At 35.8% G+C, this 20581-nt stretch overlaps 1 protein-coding gene across 4 annotated transcripts in view; it reads left to right on the top strand.

Annotated features, from left to right (window-relative positions):
• DPP10 (dipeptidyl peptidase like 10) overlaps positions 1–20581 on the top strand; it is a 202977-nt gene that overhangs the window by 142070 nt on the left and 40326 nt on the right. For 3 of the 4 annotated variants that reach the window (XM_063288718.1, XM_063288719.1, XM_063288721.1), the window contains 9 exons: positions 3435–3558; positions 6553–6591; positions 8678–8785; positions 11512–11603; positions 12972–13019; positions 13570–13691; positions 14963–15010; positions 17099–17197; positions 17304–17373. In XM_063288718.1, coding sequence (XP_063144788.1) covers positions 3435–3558; positions 6553–6591; positions 8678–8785; positions 11512–11603; positions 12972–13019; positions 13570–13691; positions 14963–15010; positions 17099–17197; positions 17304–17373 — 750 coding nt within the window. The remainder of the gene's footprint in view (positions 1–3434; positions 3559–6552; positions 6592–8677; positions 8786–11511; positions 11604–12971; positions 13020–13569; positions 13692–14962; positions 15011–17098; positions 17198–17303; positions 17374–20581) is intronic. The other variant, XM_063288720.1, reaches the window with a different exon arrangement.

Raw genomic sequence — 20581 nt, forward strand, 5'->3', positions numbered from 1 at the left:
CTGATCTTCTTCTCTACAGGTTACACAATCATTTTTGGGATAGTGGATTTGTGTACCAAAATGGCTTATTATATTCCTTGCAAGGGCCTTCCATTAGCTCAGGAGACATTTTCTAGATCATGTTTTTAGATAGAAGGGATTAGTCAGTCATGTGATCTTGGATTATAACTTTCAAGTTACATCCAGATTTTGGGAGGTCCTTTTCCAACTACAAGATATTCAAATTAATTTATCTTTGCATCATCTTGCATCAAATCAGTTATTGGAAAAGATGTCACCAGGTCATCTTCAAACCCTATGATTCTATGATTCAATCATTAGAACAATACTTGAGCTACTATATCTCATATCAGCAGGACAACCGGATTGCATGGTTGCAGAATTTGCCTATAACATTTAGCAACCTCCTTCCTTTCAGGCAATTTATCACTACCACCCCTGTAACTCGCCCTCCAGAACTCCAGTATCCACTGTTCCTCACAGCTCAGACTTTCTACAGAGACAGACTGTTCAGCTCCTCTTCAAAGAACAGTTAGATCTGGCCAAGGCTGCGTACAAGTGTGCTGCAAATGCACACAGGCAAGAGGGTGCCAAGATTGCAGTGGGGGATTTGGTGAGACTTTCTACCAGGTTTTTACATTCTGCACATATAAAAAAACTGGATTCAAAGTTTTTTGGGCCCTTCCCATTTACTCAACCAATTAAGCGACCTTTTGCTTGCAATTGCTTGCTGCACTAAAGATCCATTCAGTCTTCATTAGTCACTGCTCATTCATGAGGAGCCTCCTTGCCCTTGCATTCAAAAACTGCCTGTTCTCTGACCCAGGTATGAAGAAACTCTGTCCCACAGACATTCCTCTTTCAGCCCCTTTTCCCAGGCTGCCTCCTACCTCAGAACCAAGAGGAGGGGGAGAAAAAAAACCCTTCCAATTTGCTACATTTCAGAAATAAGTCCTTTTCTTTATTCCTGCTGCTATATGCAAGAGAATACACATGTTTCTCAGGACTGAGCAAGGAAAATGCTAGTGTTGTACCAATTCTTTCAAGGAGTTGTAAAGTGAGCCGTTTCTTTTTCCTGATTCATGTGGATGCTTTGGAACAGTATGCATGCGAGGATAGCCAGGAGCAACTTCTGAAGCAGTCTTGCAATCCTTGAACAGGCTGCTTTAACAATTAAAAAGTAGTTGCTTCAAATGCACGTCATATTATCTGAAACTTGGAAGTATTTGTATAGCCATAGAAACTGCCTCTATTCCTCAGCTGATCTACACTGGTCAACTGAGGAGGTAAGACTGGGAAGGGTCTTTGCATATATAACCTGTGTGAAAGAGACATGAGTAAGAATGAATGGCAATAAGGGGGTATCTAAGCAACTGGGGTCCCCCATACATTTTGAAAAGTGCCTCTGCTTACTCTTTCATGTAACTCCGATGTCACAAGAGAGTTATGCTTTAGAGAGCAGTCTCCCCCTCCCACACACATGCACAAATAAACAGAACAGCAGAACTAAGTGTTGTGTTGGATATACCCAATGAGAGTATGAAGGTGATGTCTACAAAGTGAAACTGATCTAATAAAATTGTAAGATATTTTTCAAGATTAATTAAGTTATAAAATATATCTGTCTACAGAGTAATAATACAAATCCTTTTTCTTTGTACAGTTTAGTATCTGTGTTGACTTTACTAAGCATGTATCATATTAGTCAATAAGATATGCTTAATATTTTTTGGTAGAATTCCAGAATTTATAAGAAAGAAAAAATGTGTCATAGTAAATAATAATAAAGTTTGTAAGCATCAAATTGAAAGAGTGGAAAAGTACAACGTTATTTCAAGAGCTTAAGAAATAAGAAATGAACTTTGAGATGGGACGAGTAATAAAATTATTATTAAATGTCACAGATGTCATGAGGAATCCAGTTTCATTGATTTTTAATATCATTTTTCAGCCGTTTGCTGTGGATTGATATTCTTATAACTGGAAATATAAGTACACGGATTTCAGTAACAGTCATGAAGTTTCTATAAAATCTATTTTAAAATTTCATTAGCAAAATTGTAGGATTATCACACAACAGCAATTGTGCCCTAGGTGGTGTCACTTAAGGTCATAAGAATTGTCTGCAGCATAGATTCCTATAAATTATACAATTGAATACTCTTGAACTAAACTGTTATAAAAGTAAAATCTGCTTCTTAACATTCATGAGCAGTATATTAAATTATGTTTGGCAAGCTTCCTAGTTATGACAGTTTGTGGTAGAGGGTATTTTTTTTAGTAAGTAAGTTTATTGTTGTAACCTCAGGTCGTAATACATAGCATACCATAAAAATATAATACAATAACAATACAACTGTGAGATTATAAAAAGAAATAATAACAAGAGTGTTGATACTGTAGATGTAAGAAGGTTAAAGCAAGATAAAACCAGAGCTCTCACTTGAGGCACAAATGACCAGTCTCAAATTATCCTACTTCAGACACATTATGCAAAGACCTATCTCTCTAGAGAAGGCTCTAAAGCTAGGAAAGGTAGAATAGGATGATCAATAGCAAGGTGGATGGGCTCAGGTACAGGAGCAATAGGTGCACCACTGGAAGACCTGAAAGACCAGGTTAGGGAACAGATTGTCATGGAGAAAATCTACATATGCGGTCGCTAAGAGTTAGCAACAGCATTAATCAACCAACCAATCAACCAACCAACCAAGAACTTAAATACTTATTTCTAAGTTTAAATGGCAGCAGAGCTGGTAGTGGAAGGTGGTGCACATAACTACTTCAGCATGACACTCTAACAGGACTTCTAGAGGGAGAAGGAATAGCTTGAACTATAAAAACTCTCTGTAGATTCTCTTATTTAGCCAAAAAAATGGATAATGGTATGGTTCTTTTATTTTCCCCTAGACTTGCACCAACAATTAGCACAATGTCTTTGATAATTTGCTTATTTTGACTTACATCATGTTTTCCATTCAGAAGCTCAAGGTGATATCAATAGTACTCCCTTCTCCAATTTTCCCCCACAGTGACAGCCTTGTTGGTTGGGCTTAGAGAAAGTGACTGGCTCAAGGTCACCTCAGGTTCCATGGTTCCATGGCTTGCACCTCCACAGTCCAATTCCTTAAATATTACACCATGCTACCTCTTGTGTTTCCTGGCGTGTTGGCAATCTGCTTATGGACTTGAGGGTTGTGTGTGTGTGTATTCTTTAGTCTGATAAACAATAAGGCAAAATATTTTCATCCAATCAGCATGAGAGTTATTCTTCTATATATTCTGAATATGTTCAAGTCAATTTTGAAGGAATTTTGAATACTAGATATGCTAATACAGGCCTACAGTATTTTTTCTCTATTGTCTTGTATTTTAAAAGTAATTGATATGAACTGCTTGTAACTCCTGTATTTTAAAATCTGTCTCTGTCACAGAGAATATTACATAACGATGGTCAAGTGGGTGAGCAACACTAAGACAGTGGTGCGGTGGCTAAACAGGCCTCAAAATCTATCCATCCTTACAGTGTGTGAAACAACCACTGGTGCTTGTAGTATGGTATGAAACTTCTTGTTCATTTTTAAGCTTACGTTTTAATAACTGCTCTTATGCTCATAGCGCAAGCTTTAGAGGGTTATTTTGAGTTCAGCTCATTTCCATTCAGTAACGTTCATCTTGTGTTAAATATATAGTACCTCATTATAGGTACAGTGTGGTTACACACAAAGACAGCCCACCAGGCACATATACACAGATGATGCTTTTGTTCCAACTCCAGGGGCTAGAAAATCAGGTAGGGGAAACAGCTGGATATCCACAGAACTAGTCTGGGTTCCAAGAATTTCTCTCTATTTGCTAGAGCTAAACACAGTAAGGAAACAGCTTGAATTCTTAGTAGGATCTTTGGCAGCACTTATCAAGGAGAAGAAGCAGAAATTACTGGCATTATAACAATAGATAATTCTGGATTCTGATAATACTGTCAACAACAAGGTGCTCTTTTTCAAAACAGTTAATAACATAAAAGTAATTTATGTCTAAGCAAATTGTTTAACCTGGTTCTGTCAATCAAAATATAATACAGATGATCTACCAGACTCTAAACACTGGCTAGGTAAGGTTTTTAAGTTCCTGAATTAGCTTTGTAGAAAATCAGGCAATATGATCTGTTTAATCTGTAGCTGAAAAATTGACTCTGATGATCTGCATCAATATGCCTTGATTATTTTTGCTGTATCAGATAGAAATAGTTCTTACTACGTTCTTTGAGGGTGTATTTTTTTTTTCTCTTTTCTTCCTTTCTTTTTAGCGTAATCTGTTCTTTTTTTGTGGGTTTGTTTGTTTAGGGTTTTTTTAGTTTTGCTGTTTAATCTTCTTTTAGTATATGGCTTGTTTTGAATAATTTAGATTTAAATTTTTTGTTTTTGTATCCAGATTTTATCATTTGTACTGTTTAAATGAGACCCAGTTTGGTGTAGTGGCTAAGGTACCAACCTAGAAACCAAAAGACTGAGTTAGAGTCCTGCCTTAGACACAGAGCCAGCTGGGTGACCTTGGGCCAGTCACTCTCTCTCAGCCCCAGAAAGCAGGCAAGGGCAAACGACTTCTGAAAAACCTTGCCAAGAAAATTGCAGGGAAGTGTCCAAGCAATCACAAAGAATCAACGCTGATTCAAAGGGACCAAACCCACCCATCCGCCCTGTTTCAATAAATAAAAATTATAATTAAAATGTTGGTCTATAATTCCTGTCTTATAAACATTGCAGGAAATTTAAAGTATTTGTTAAAATACTTTTATCCTCCTGAGGATTTGTCTAAACTTCCTACTGTACCTATGCATATGTATTTGTGTACACAAATACACAAATACACACACGGATTTTATCCCCCCAAATAACAATATATGATAAATTGTGAGACTCCCATATAACTTCACACACACAAACACACACACACATACACACACTATGTGTATGTATGTATACTGCATGTGTGTTTGTGCATATGTGTGTGCGTGTGTGTATGCACATCACATAAAGGTTCTATAAATGGGGGTTTCTTAGTAATCATTTGTTTGCTTCCAATATACAAACATCTCATGTGTGCAAATTTCTAGACATACCTTAAGTACTACACTGTGCAGTATTTTTTTTTAAATCTCTTGTTTTTCCTGGCAGTTGGTTGGCATTTTGTTTATAGAGTTGATACTTTCTTTTTTCTTTAGCTTTATAAACCATAAGGCAAGTTATCCTGTTCAAAAGAGTATGGTTTTCCTTCATTCTTCTACTTGCAGTGCCCCTAGTTTAAATGGGCTCATGAGAGGCTGCAAGAAGGGCAAAAATTTGCTCTCCAGCCTTTATGAATTTAGAAATTGCACCTGCTCATATAAATTCAGCACTGGATTTCCCTCACTGAAATGCTAACTTTTGAAAATGATGCTCAAATAAAAAAAACCACAGGAAAATGACTTTTAAAGTGATTACTATTTACTATAGTGTTGAACAACCTATACTTTTGTGTACTTCTGTGTCAGGGAGAGTTTAGCTGTATGCAGTTTTTCAGCTAATTTAAATATGTTACAATAGATAATAATGATGCTTTCACCCATCTTTGGTCTCTCCAGTGTATGAATTTCTATTTTCAGAGGTATTTGTATGTTTGTATACCACCAGTACCAATTGTACTCCTGTAAAAAAATTATATTAAAACATTCTCTTAAATTATAACAGGGGTATAATTATAACCCTTAGGTGTCCATCCTTAGCAACAATACATACTGAATAACCTTCCAAAGAGTTCTGCTTTCACTGCCTTTCTAAAAGGCAGTAGGAAGGGTGCCATTCAAATTTCCTGGGGTAGGCTGTTTCATAGGGATGAAGCACATATGGAAGAGTATTGTTTTCAAGCTCCCATTCCCTGAGCCACACAACGGGGGAGGGGCATTTAGCATCCTTAGATAGTAAGTATTCAGTGGATCATTTGGAACTATACAATGCAGGTGGTCCTGAAGATACCAAACAACCAAACCATGCAGGCTTTTATAGGTGACCATGTATCATGATGGCCAGCCCCACACAGCTGAGCAAGATCAAGGAACCAAAAGCATCCATCCATCCATTCAATCATTATTCTGGAGTAAATACAGAATAAACTGTAAGTGGAATTTCTTACTCTCTGTTATAAGAAGTTAATTAAGGCAGAGTCTCTCTGAATGATTAAAAAGCTTCTTCCCAGATTTCTCTCCACCTGGTCTAAGTTGCCATTTATGAGATCAACTGACTCTTACACTTGTTTATTTCTGTTCTGTCTTCCATTCTTTTCCTGGCTTCCCCATAATGTGTCATATATAGCCATTGATGACAATTCTGTGAATTGGTCCATATAACTGGAGAGCACTCAGATTGGAGAAGATTGTGATAGTTAATAAAATATTGATAAATCTCCTGTGTGTTGTAAGATTCAAAATGCAACCTATTAGGGACATTAATCTCCAACAGATAACAGCATCAAATTTATGCACACTTCTTAACTATATTTTTGTGTTGTTTTTAGAAGTATGAATTTACATCTGAAGTCTGGCTTTCTAAGCAGGTATAGTATTATCAATTATTTAGAACAGAGTTCAAATAATTTGTTGACTGTTAATGAAACTATTTTTTTAAAGCATGGGAGTAATTTCAGGAGAATATAAGCATGAAAAAACTTGGTACTTCACTACAATTACTGCATTTTTCTGATGGCTTCACAGAAAAATATTCCAGTATAGGGGTTTGCTTGCTTGCAGCTCGTTCGGACTTCTGGCAGTTTGCATAAGTATAAAGCAACAGCACAGTTAATACAGATGGTTACTCAATCAGCCAGGCAAAGGAAGCAAGGTATTCCACAGTATAGGGCTCACATGCAGAAGATCTGCCTTTAGGCCCATTTCCCCAAACATTGTCCATGGGAAGGGGCCCTCAGCTTCTCCTCAGTTTCCTTAACAGCAATGCCTATGGCTGTCTAATTAAAATAGCCAAATGCCTAATCGACTGTCTAATAAAAATAAATTTTAATAAATTAACCCAGAAACCATCTCACTTTTTGCATATATAATGATTATGGTGCAAAGTAGGTTCTTCATGAGGTTTCCATTTTTTAAAATATAAGCCAAAATGATAATAAATGTAATATTAGACTGACTGGTCATACAGTTCTAAAATCTATTATTAATATGTGTATTTAGCAGATCATCATACAAAACAATAAAAATTATCCTTTCAACAATTATAGTTCCCAGTAATATTTTAATTTAGAGGGGCAGTTTGTTATAGTGGTTAAAGGCACCAGGCTAGGAACCAGGAGTCCATGGGTTCTAGTCCCACCTTGGGCACAAAGCCAGCTGGGTGATCTTGGGCCAGTCCCTCTCTCTCAGCCCTAGGAAGCAGGCAAGGGCAAATCACTTCTGAAATCATGCCAAGAAAACTGCAGGGACTATTCCAGTCAGTTGCCAAGAGTCAACTGTGATTTGAAGGCATCAACTTTTTTTTTTTTAAAGATATTTCCTTCTTGAGTTGTACACATTTAGAGGCAAAATGCACAATAATTATTTGAAAATGACAGTGTCCTTAGCATCACAAGTGATCTTCATGTCCTGCAAAAATTACCATATAATTTTACTGGAGTATTAATACAGTTGAGATTGTATCCAGCGATGACATCTCAATGGCTAGTGCTATCTTTCCATTATTGCACTAAAAACAGATTGTTAACATGTACATGCTTCAGATTTGTTGCTGAATATTGCAGAACCATCTGAAACAGATGGTTTTGGATATGTGATATGGGAAGGAAAGAGAACAATTCAGACAGAAGTCTGAAGGGAACTGAACTTGCATTCACACACACACATACGTACAAGTGTAAAGTGATGGTCATGGACTATACCCATATTTTCAGATATCCATGATCCATAAGGAAATACAGACTTAGCCCATGATCATCACTTCACACTAATAACTTATTGGAAGACAGAAGTGTCATGTGAGTTCCCTACAGTGTTAATGGTAATTATATTTCACTGTAAAAAGCTGTCCTGAATTTCAGTGGAACATTAACCCTCTTTAAGCAATCAGCTGGAGGTCAGAAGGAGAACTGTACTTGCATTTCCTTCAATATGAGCAGTTCTCCCAGAACGTTCCTGGAGCCAGATTGCATAGAGAGCCTTCTTGTGTTCATGTGACTGCAAGTTGAATTTCCCTTCAGGCCTCTGTCAGAATGCATGGAGGTCAGGGAGTAAAGATGAGACCTGCCTTTGAACTTTATTCTCTGCTTAGCTAAAGCCATCCATACATTAACCTGAAGGCATGAAGAAGGGTTTACTCTCTTGCAAAGCAGTTTAAAATTGCTGCTATTTGGAAAAAAGATAGATTTCTAAGGAATTGAATTACCTCTTGAATTATTTTTCTGTTTTCTTAGCTTGATCCTTTATTTATTTATTTAAAAGACTTCTATAACCACCCATCTGATGCACCATAACCCTGGATGGCTTACGAACAACAGTAAAAACAGTAAAAAGCATAAAAACTATATTAGTGCCATAAAATATTGTTTTTCCCCAGTGTGTTCAGTATTTGAATGTGTCATCATAAAAAGTTCTTAACAGGAAATTTCAGTGCTGATTTTTTTTTTTTTTTAATAGAATGAGGAACCAGTTTTTTCTAAAGATGGCAATACATTTTTTATGACAGTTCCTGTTAAACAAGGTGGTCGTGGTGAATTCCACCATATTGCTATGTTTAATGTTCAGGTAAGCTTCTTTTACTTAAGTTAGATTCCAACCACAGAAGCTTGTTGATCAGATTACTCTCTCTCAGCCCAGCCTACTTTGCAGGGTTGGTGTTGTGAGGAATAATAGGTCTTTTCTGTGCTTAGATATAATACATACAAGATAAAAATACTATATACTGTATAACACATTGGTAAGTATTCCTTTTTTTACTTGGGTGATCACTTCCGGAAGCCCTTGAACACTTCATTTTCCTATAGGATGTTACACTTTTCTAGAGGAGAATGTTTGGTTCAGGGAGTGACATTATCATCTGTTATAAAAATTATTGCACAAACAAAAACCCCTCTCAACCTGAAATTTGCCAGCAGTGTTGCCATGGAAATTAGCATCCCACTATATTCTAAAACAATAAAGTTACAGGATTGTTTAAAAACAAAACATATCTTTGAAGGAATGTAATTCAAATAATCTCCAACTATTTTTGTGGAATTCCTATATAAATCTCTAGCTTTGTGACAAACCAATATGTTATAGCCATCACACACACACACATAAATGCTGGCCTATGACAGAATATATCTTACTGTGGAGCTAGAGTTCTAACTGAACCAGACTAGTTTTAGAGTTACCCTGATAATTTCTGGAATGAAGGTGAACTACAAATAAGTTTTGCAAATTTTTTGAGAAATAAACCTCTCCTAGGTTGAGAAACACGGTGGCGCTGCAGGTTAAACTGCTGAGCTGCTGAGCTTGCCGATCGGAAGGTCAGTGGTTCGAATCCGTGTGACGGGGTGAGCTCCCGTTGCTAGTCCCAGCTCCTGCCAACCTAGCAGTTCAAAAACATGCAAATGTGAGTAGATTAATAGGTACCGCTTCGGTGGGCAGGTAACGGCGTTCCGTTTAGTCATGCCGGCCACATGACCATGGAAGTGTCTACGGACATACACCGGCTCTTCGGCTTTGAAACGGAGATGAGCACCGCCCCCTAGAGTCGGACACGACTGGACTTAATGTCAAGGGAAACCTTTACCTTTACCTTAGGTTGAGGAACAGGCATTAACAGATTTCCTATCCAACACACTAGGAGATCTTATGGGCTTTTGATGATGCAGTTCCAGGCACACAGTTTTAAATTCAGTCTGAGCCAAGCACAGAGATAGTTTTAACCCTGTGCTCAAGCTCTGTTTAAAGTCAGTGGCATAAATAGTATATTTCATATTCATGTAAATGGATATAAATACATGTAAATGGGTAATAGATATAGATACTGTTTTCATTAGCAGAAGAAACTAATATGTAGCTTTAACATTTACAAATCACTTGTGAACTATTCCTTGCTGACCATTATTTCTTCTTTCTCCTACTTTCCTACAAGTAGTATATTCACCTTACTAAATAAAACATAGGTGATGCTATTGTGTGACTCAGGCACTGAGACATTGCATCTATATATTGTAACTTCCATGATCAGAAGACCACCAAGACAGAGCATCTTGGTCATGGAAATAGTTATAGCTTAACTATATAAGCAGATTGCTTGCATTAGGAACAAAAGGACCTGACAAAATGTAGTATTTGCTTCCTTGAATCATCCAAACAGGACTTTCTCACTCATTCCCTTCCTTTCAAACCATTCACTCTTCCTTCATATATTTGTTTTGCAGTTTGGTCCTCATTCTGTAGTATGTCTCAACCACCTCAATGTACTTCAGGAGCACCTGGGTGGAAGGGGAGGCTCACAAAGTCAAGATAGCAGCTGCAACCACACAATTGAAGCTCTGACCCCTTTTTTTTTTTATACATGCAATTCAGGCTGCCATATTGACTTTTTTACCTCTCTGCAGATGCCCCAGGTATACTACTTTTGTATTCATCACTCACATTTGCATTGAATCTGGTTCCATTCATTCTTGACTCTCTCTTGTTTTACATTCCTATTTTACTGAACACTTAAGTAACCCATTCTCACTGCATTCAACACAAATTTTATATATTCCCGACATAATCAGCTTTCATTTTCATATACTAAGACAGTTTCCAGAAGCACCTCCTTATACAAGGCTATTTTTGCTTATTTCAACAAATGGTCATTCTTCACAACAGTCCACATGCTACATTATCTTTCTACCACCATTTGCATGTGCTTTCATTTTCCTATCTTCAGTTAACATTCTACTGAGGCATACAAAGTCAGCTATTTGCTTCATTTTTTTTTTTTTACTATTTATGTAAAACTTGTGTTCATTCATTCATTTCACTTTTCCTGTCAGATACAACTACCTTGAATTTTCAGATCCATATGTCTCACTACATCATACAATCTATCTAACGTTTGCTGAAAATCATTCAGGCTCTCAGGCAAAATCACAGCATCATCTGCATATAGAAATATACACATACACATTTCTCTGCCAAGCATCACTACAAGAATTCTTATAAATATATCTATAAATACATTTTGAGAACACCTCTTACTCCCTGCTGAATATATTTCATATATTCTCATGCATCCTTCCTCATCTCTTAATTTTATAAAGCTTCAATATATCTACTTTTATTTTTCAGTTTATTTGTTAATTTGTGCTTTGTTCCATTAACTCCTCTTACTTTCAAGTTGCAGCCTTCTATATACCATGATTGATACCAGAGGGCCCCATAGAATTTGACCTCTGCTACCAATCATTGTTTGGTCAATTAAGGACAATCATGGGGGGAAAAAAGTTAAATTTATTGTTTCCTTGCAGATCAAAAATGAACAATTTAGTATACGACATCTGACATCAGGGAACTGGGAAGTTATAAAAATCTTGGCATATGATGAAAATACCCAAAAGATGTGAGCATTAATTTTCTTTGTCTGTTCAGGTAAAATATCTGTGTTATCAAGATAGAATCAATGTTATGGATATAGCAATGTTAATCATGATTCTTTTATTATCAAATGCTAATGTAAATTAGCCATAAGCCATGAGTACAAAGACAAACTGCATTTAATCTCCTGATGTATTCTAAGAACTTTTCCTGAATAATAAAACAAGGCTAGGCTGTGACAAATTCTGGTTCACTGTACTGATTGAAATAAGAAAATCCAAACACTGGGTTAGGCAACAATATTTCCAAGTGGTCTTTTTTTATTTGCTTGTTTTAGATTATTAAGTAGTCAAATAATTAAGAGTTAAGAATTAAATATGTTTGCACCTTTGGATCTTCCACTGTTTAATTCTGCATATCTTCAAGAAGAATAAGGAATGGTTCTTGCTAGTTTTTACTCAGTTGTAAATGGACTTGCTTCCCAGTTCTGTTAACAGAAGGGAGTTCTCAGAAACTCCTGAAAAACATCATTTGTTAATACTTGCCCTTTGTTAAGACTTCAATCCTGTACATACTTATATAGAAATAAACCTCTTTGAATGTGGTGGGATTTATAAAAGATTTATTCAAATGTGTAGAAGTGTTGAAGTGTCTAAGCCATTTTCCAGTGGCTTAGAGTATGCTAAGATTTCCATGTAACAGATGTTTAGTCATTGGTGCCTGGTATGAGAATCAGCTAAGGTCTCTGTTTTGTTTTGTCTTTAATGAAGAGAAGGCAGGTACTTTGAATACCTGCATCCTTTTTCTTAGAACAAGATCAGTTGTTCTGCCTGATCTTAGTCAATTTGCTTCTCCTTTTTAAATTGGCAGAATTCAGACACACAATCTCTTTTGAACACAAAGCAGTAAGACTTCTGACAAAACAAGTGACTTAATCATGAATTAAGCTCCATCTGCATAGAAGATAGCATATGCAATAGCCCAATTTGTATTTTATTTTTACAAAGCCAGATACGATAATTCTGAGTTCCCTTCTTAATCACCTGATGACACATTCTAGTCAACATGAATGAACAGGTAACATGTTAATGATGATGAACTTGTATTATTACCTCAAAAAATGAATTGGATATCTTATTCTGATATGAAAAGGGAAAATAAGTCTAGAAGTGTAAAGCTTCTTTGCTAATGAAAAATTAGGTGCAATATAAAGAAATAAACCTGTCTCAAGATGTTCTGTGGACAGCCACTTCAGTCTGTCTAATGGTAAGAATGATCCTGCTCTTTTCCTATATCACTGAAATCCTTAGATCTGATGTTCATTATGTTTATATGTACAACAAATTTGTAAATATTTATCTGGGCTGAAGGTATTTTTTTCTCATTTTGCCAGTTATTTTTTAAGTACTGAGAATTCACCAAGAGGAAGACAATTACATAGGTAAGCAGATTCCCAAGTGATTGACAGGGCTGTCTCTCTTTATTTACAAAAAGCTTTTAACTTAAATATCAAAAGAGATTCCTATTAATTCCTTAAAAATTCTACATGAATCTGCAGCTTTATAAAAGAAGGAAATTTCATAGGAACAAATATATTGTGACAGAAATATAATAACCCAAAGACTTATTTCAAAGTATAATACTAAGCCTAGTTAGCATTTCATATGCATTGGGAAATATCAAGGAAATAGTGTAGAAGAAAAAAAAAATGAAGTTACAGTCAGTGTTGTTCTTTTTCATTATAAACCTGGTATCCACAAGCATATACTTCCACATCCTCTGTTCCTTACTGCATTCCTTTGCTACCATGCAGAGAAAAAATTGGTGATATATTTAGAGAAATTTTGGGAGAAGATATAATGTATTCCTGTACAGTGGTGTCTGAAATGTTGACAATGAAAACCAAATAATTTTCTCCTATAATAATGTAATTGTAGTGAATATTAGCTATAGGTTTTGATGTGCTTGATCAGTTTCTTTTACTGTTTCAGTGTGTCAACAATTGAATTGCTGAATCGTCAATGCCTCTCATGCAATTTTATGAAAGATCATTGCACATATTTTAATGCAAAGTTTAGCCCTTCAATCAAGTATTTCATCCTACAGTGTAAGGGTAAGCCAGCCTCTGTATTAAAAAAGGGATTACTATTATTTTTTTAAAATGAATGTTTTTGAGCACCAAATATCAGTGATGACTTTATTACAAATAAAAGTTTTTATGTAATTATAATAGCTACAAAATTTCAACTTCCGTTATATATTTGTTTTGTATATTGCACACAAAAATTGTCTTCATGGACAATTTAAATTTTGTCCTAATTAATTCTATCAATCCTATGATATAATGGTCCATAAAATAATGGACCAAGGGAGAGGGATGGCTAGAAGTAATTGTGTAAAATGTGTACTAAACCTATATCGACCAGTTAATTTTAAACTATTTAAGAGAATATCACTCATTCCTTGGAAGATTTTTAAAAACTTCAGTGTGCTCTCTAGCTATCAAATTACATGCAGCCGAAAGCCTAGCTAGTTGCATGATCACATTTGTCAATCAGTGACATGACCAACATTTCTTGTCATCATTAGTAAGACACCCAGGAAGATTATGGATGTTGCAGGAGAATGAACTACATACACAGATTTTTTTATTTTTATTTTGCTGTAATCATTTCAGCAGTCCACAGTTATTAAAAAAAAAAAATTCTAAAGGCAACTTGTATGCTGAACAATGGAAATTGCAGCACTGTAAAAATAGGAAGGGGAGAAGGAGAAAGAAAGAATGGGGTGGACTTCTTCACCGGAAGTGTTCAAGTGGAAGCTGGGATGCTTTCATTTGAATTCCTGCATTGAGCAGGGGGATGGATCTGACACCCTGAATGGCCCCTTCCATCTCTATTATTCTATGAAATCAGGCATCCTCTTTATCATGGCATTCTCATTGGAACATAGAATCAAACTACGAGATCTGAAGCTAGGATACATTTCTTCTGAGATTTCCTCTCAATTTTCTAATGACCTCCAAATGACTTTGCAAAGTCTGAATGTTCCCTGTTCTCTTTTTGATTTAATATTGGCTGCAGGTGCTCCATGCTTTATATAATCAGACCATTAATCGCTCTATGTGTCAGTTTCTCAGCTGTAAAATTGAGATGATGAGGATAATAACAATCATATATTTATTATTTCCCAGCAGACTATCCTATTGCCTTGGCATTAATGGGACCATTCATATGCTAAGAATTTAAGCATATGCAGTAGCAGTTTTGAAAACTATGCGTTACAGTAATTTATGTTTTTGCTTTTTTTCCTTTTAGTTGAGGAGTACAAAGCTAGTCCCTTTTATTTACTTCCTCTGTGTGCATGTCTTTCCGTGTATTATAGGACCTGGTGTTCCAATTGTCAGCCTGCACAGCACGAGTAATCCTGAAAGTAAGTTATACCAGTTCATTGGGGATTTTCTTGCGGCTTTTCTCCCTTTCATTTAAGACCTTCAGGAAATTAATTTCTAAGGCTCATCTTAATTACAACCTAGGAATAAACATGCATATAATCAGTAAGAACAGAGTGAAATTAATACACTAACTATAACATATCAGGGATTTTTCAGACTGATCTTACATTAATGTGTATCTTTTATCTCCCATTATTGCTTACAATAATTAGGTGGCACAAGGGCACAGTCTCTTTCACTAACTATGCAAATTGAGTTCCTATTACAGTACCTCTGATGTATGCTTTAAAATACTTTAAAGCACTAATACAATTAGTCTGGATTAAGGAAATGTCTTCTAAGTGCTACTTATCTAATTCATCCTTTTTTAATGAAACAAATATTATGTTTGCTTAAATCTCTCTGTTTAAAACTCAACACATTTACACACAAACACATATAGGTTTTCTAAATTATGTAACTTTTCAGTACACTCAGTGCAAATATGCATCATTGGGATAATTCAACTATTCACTTTAATTGGGGAAATATTTAAATTTAAATGAATGTTCATATGTATATGTATTTTGATATTCTCTTTAAACCATAACATTCTTGCCCATAGTCTGGGGCAGTAAGTTATGCAGTGACATCATACTTTTAGAAATAAAACACTGCTGTGCTGATCCTTTGTCAAATTCTCACCTGCAAAAATTCAGAGGAAAAGATTATTTGTATAGAAAACTGGAAACAAAATTAGGGTATGTATGTATGTATGTTATTGCTTAAAAATATAATAAAATCAATGAAGTTAATAATGCCTGAATGTAAAACTTGATCATCTCTCCTATTAATGGAACAAAAATTATGTGATTGAAGTTTACTCAAATCATTGTATCTAAAACAGCACATTTATGGTCAACACTCTGAAACTACATCGTACTTAGATTATTCATTGTTCCACTAAATGAGATATCATTTACCAATTTAAAAATCTGTTTGAAAGCAAAGAGGAAACAGGTCAAATAGTTATCCATGTACAAGTGGATTTTTTTAAAAACAAGTATTCCTTCAAACTGTAATTTTTAAAAAGTTTTATAGATTTATAGATAAAGCATAATTTTGAATAAATGTGCATTTGTAAATAGACAAATCAAAATCCATTAATATCATCTTGTTATTCAGAAACATCTTCCATTTTACTTAATTTGAGATAGAATTTTGGTGTTAAAAGCACTTCCAGAGATCTGTAGGAGCTGCATGATAAACCAAATATATCATCTTGGGCAAAATGCTGGGATCATCTCTCTTAACAGCACTTTTGGCTATTATTACTCCTAGCATCTCCAAAAATAAAATATTGCTTAACTTTGTTCTTGTACTTTGAACACACTTTTCTCTAACAAATAACTTCTACTGTACTTGATTCCTTTATGTAAAAGCCAAATTGCATATGTAGCAGAAAATCATATGGCACATTATTTGGGTGCAGTATGGAGTAAAACCATATGTCCTGCTGAGCTCACCTTTAGGACCATATACAAAGCTGAAGGCCTATAAAAAGGACTATATACACACAAAGATTATCCATGCAGAGCATAGCAAAATCAGAGCCAGGAGGAAAATGCTGATTCCATATAGAAAGGCCCATGGGTGTTGTTTTTTTTTAAAAAAAAACAGCCTTAGGATTTCCAATTTTATTGGAAATGCAGGCTGAAACTGCATACTTTTGAATGAGTCTGGCCATGAAGGTTCAATCGTTAAAGTCCAATTGGATCCCATCTGAAGTATGTCAAGCTGTGGAAGTTTTGGCTTAACATTCTCCAAGTGTTATAGTTCTTATAAACTGAAACAAGGTGTTATAGTTAATAATGGAAGAGATTATTTAAACTTATCTATCTATATACAGTACATGTGTATGTGTGCATGTATGTGCATATTTATTTTACTCTTTAAATGTGCTTTTCTAAAAATTGGACTTTCTTAAAAATATGGATTGCATATGCATTGTAAATTGTATTTTAAAATTTCCATCCTATTGAGCATGCATATACATTTGTTCCTTTCATTGCCTTTTTATTTTGCAGAGTTTTATATTTTAGAAAATAACTCGCTTTTAAAAGAAGCAGTTTTAATGAGAAAAAAACTCCGCACCGAAACTAGAATGCTTCACATTGATGACTATGGTAAATATACCTAGAAGTTTTTGAAAAAGGCAAAATGTTTTCAAATACTATTTTTAATTCATCTTTCAAACTACCAGTCTTTAATGTTTTGCTCTTTTCTTAAAAGAACTTCCTTTACAGTTAACATTTCCAAAGGATTTCTCAGATCGAAATGTGTATCCACTTCTGTTAATAGTGTAAGTATAAACCTGACATTACTAAATTTTTTAAAACGGATGTATCAAATTGTTTATATGCTATGTGGGCTCAAGAATGGCCATTTTAGTTACAGAAATAGCCCTTCCAGTAGTGATCTATAAACCCTGTTGGGATTACATCATGTGTTCATCATGCAGCTGTAATTTTATTAAGGATTACATAAATAATAATAAAAAAAACTTTGAGTTTTACAGAAAAAAATATTTATTCCCAATTATGGAGGATAGAGTAATTGTCTGATTTCAGTGGAATCCAAGGTTGATCAATATTATCTGTAAGATGTTTTACTTTAGATATTGCATTGCTTCCCTTTTATTAGGGGATCATTATACCCTATTACCATTAGAGTATTATTCCCTATTCTAGGGTATTATTATTATTATTATTATTATTATTATTATTATTGAAATAATATCTATTGGGTAGATTCTAATAAATTTGAAGAGCAGTGGTGTGCAGTAGCTTTCAATTTTGGAACATTCTGTCCCTATCAGAAATACACTAATGCTGTTCTGACCACTTCAAAAGTGCTCTGGGTACTCCTGTTTTGGGCCTGTAACACCAGTTTCAAACACAACGGACAGACTGAACATTTCTGGAATGGCCAGAACAGTGTCAGAACACATTTAGCAAGGTCAGAACAATCTGCTTTGAACTAAAAATGCTTAGAATCCAGAACATTTTGCCCATCCATACTGAAGATGATGAACAAGTTCAAGCCATATTCAAAGAGCGGAAATAGCACCTAGGCAATGTTCGCTTCATCCAAAATTCCTAATGGATATAGCCAATTTTAAATGAAAGTTAGAAGCAGACACTGACTCTCTGCTTCCTGATACTCTCTACCTTTTGTCTGCATCTATTTTGAAGATGCAGAACCACTACAGGCCTGTAGTTTCTGATCAGGAAAAAAAAAGTATGCTGGCATAAACCACTCAAATAAGTTATTGTTAAAATTGAAAAACCACAAGAAGTAATCAGGACCCTCCTACCCTTTTTAAAATTCTAACAAGAGCTTTCTCAGGTATGTTAAGATGGGGGGAAATGACTATGTAGTCCAAGGCCATCATCAGTTTCATAGGAAAATGGGAATTTGAATAATTATGAAGTGATCTCTCTTACCCTGTAGCTCATACTGATATTATGTGTTATAACAGCATAAAAATGATGTTGTAGTTTGTTTTTGTTTTTTACCTTCTGGGTAATGGTTATTGGTGTCTCATAAAACATACAGACTGCCATTAAAGGAACTGAGGAAAATAAAATAAAATAAAATACAACATTAAAAAAACTTGAAGCCCTCCATGAATGGATGACAGGCTTTCTTATAGTGAAGCCTTTTGGCTCATGAATTATAATATTACTGTATAGGTTATATGTGGATGACTAAATTAGCTTAGATTTAAAGGACAGTTTTTTTCAGATGGTTCTTAGACATGCCAATTTACAGCAGAGGAGAATCTACTTTCATATATCTGCTCTCCTCTCTTTATAATATCTAACAGAAGGAGAAGCTGCCACTAACTATAGTTCTCATATGAAAGTGACTTCAGGGGCACACTTGATATAACATAAGGACTTGATTTAAAAATGAGCTATTTAACCAGTATCAACTCATTCACTGAGCATCACTGATCTGTAAAAATGAAAGAATTGTAATTTGCTGAAGTTGTACAGTATATTTATTTATTTACGAGGGATTTATTTATTCTCTAGAGTTTTTAAACTGCTCATGGTCATTTCTTATTGGAGTTGGTTTATAAGCCCAAGTAAGTAAGTAAATAAGTACGTAAATAAACAATCCCAATAGTACTTGCATGTTGTTTCTGTTATTGCTTTCTTGTTCTAATTGGGTAGAATAAAATGTGTATGAATTTTGCAGCTCTCTTGGTTGCCTGGTTGTGGAAGTGTACATAATCTTTAATTGCCCCTGAAATAACTTAGGGTATAAATGTTAACTACTTACTCTTTCTTTTTTTTTGACCAAAGGAGTCTTCAGCATATGACTTGCTTACCTCCTGGATCACTGAGCTTTTTTTCCTTTAGCAACCTAATTTGTTTCGTGTTAATGAATACAATCAAATAACCGGCATTTCAAGTACTCTCAGAACAAGTTGTAATAAAATAATCATAATCATAATCACCTCACAAAAAAGAGTTGAATAAAGAACAGTGTTTTAAAAAGAACGTTTAAAAAATTATGAGCAGGCTAATGTCAGGGTAGCCTTACTCCCAATAAGACACGGACTCACTTAGAGGGTCTAAGGATTTCCTGTTTATTGGAAGCAGATTGCATACGGAGAAAAAGATGGGAATGCGGGCGTGGTAGCGGGGTACCCCATTTATACCCGTGCGGCGGACCTTGTCCCCCTCCACCCTCCATTGTCCCATAAGCTGGATCCGGATGGGCGATCTGCAGCGATATGGGTTCGTCGATGGGCGATTTAGGCAATCTCCGCTGGTCTCCTTTGTCTCTTCACTCTTGTCCGGTGCAGGGCGTCCCCCGGGGTAATGGGTGGAAGTTTCCCCAATCTGTTAATGGGTCTTAGGTCTGGACAGAGGTGTGCCTCTATTGTGCTGGTGATTGTTTTAGGTGTTTGTGTGCTTAAAGGGTAATGGTTATCCCTTCCTCCTTCCTGATGGGCATGTTCCCCGTTGTGATGCACATATGCCTTGCAACGGGGAACATGACATACTGCCCACCCAAGAAAATCCTAAGCTGCCGGTTTGTCTGGGTATGCTTCGTGGAAGCTTTTGACAAGCCGTTTTGCTGAAACGTTTTGCGCTTGGACCCACTCCGGGTGGGGAAAATGTCTCCATTTGACGAGGTACTGTAAGGTGCCCCTTAGCCTCCTGGAGTCTAGTACCTCCTTAATTTCAAAATGTTGTTGACCATCTATCATGATGGGTGGGGGCGGGGGGGGTTCGTTGTGCCATTTTGAAGGGGTGGCTGGTTTCAGTAGGGCACAGTGGAACACTGGGTGTATGTGCCTCAAGTTGTGGGGTAGCTCCAACTTGAAAGTCACTGGGTTGATAATTTCTATGATTGGGAATGGTCCAATGAATTTGGGTGCCAGTTTCTTCGAGGGCTGTGGGGATTTGATGAACTTAGTGGAGAGGTAGACCCTATCTCCCACTTTGAAGTTCGGCTGCGCTGCCCTGTGGTTGTCCGCGAATCTTTTGTAT

This window comes from Candoia aspera, chromosome 1 (genome assembly GCF_035149785.1).
Source record: "Candoia aspera isolate rCanAsp1 chromosome 1, rCanAsp1.hap2, whole genome shotgun sequence".
NCBI classification, from domain to species: Eukaryota; Metazoa; Chordata; class Lepidosauria; order Squamata; family Boidae; genus Candoia; species Candoia aspera.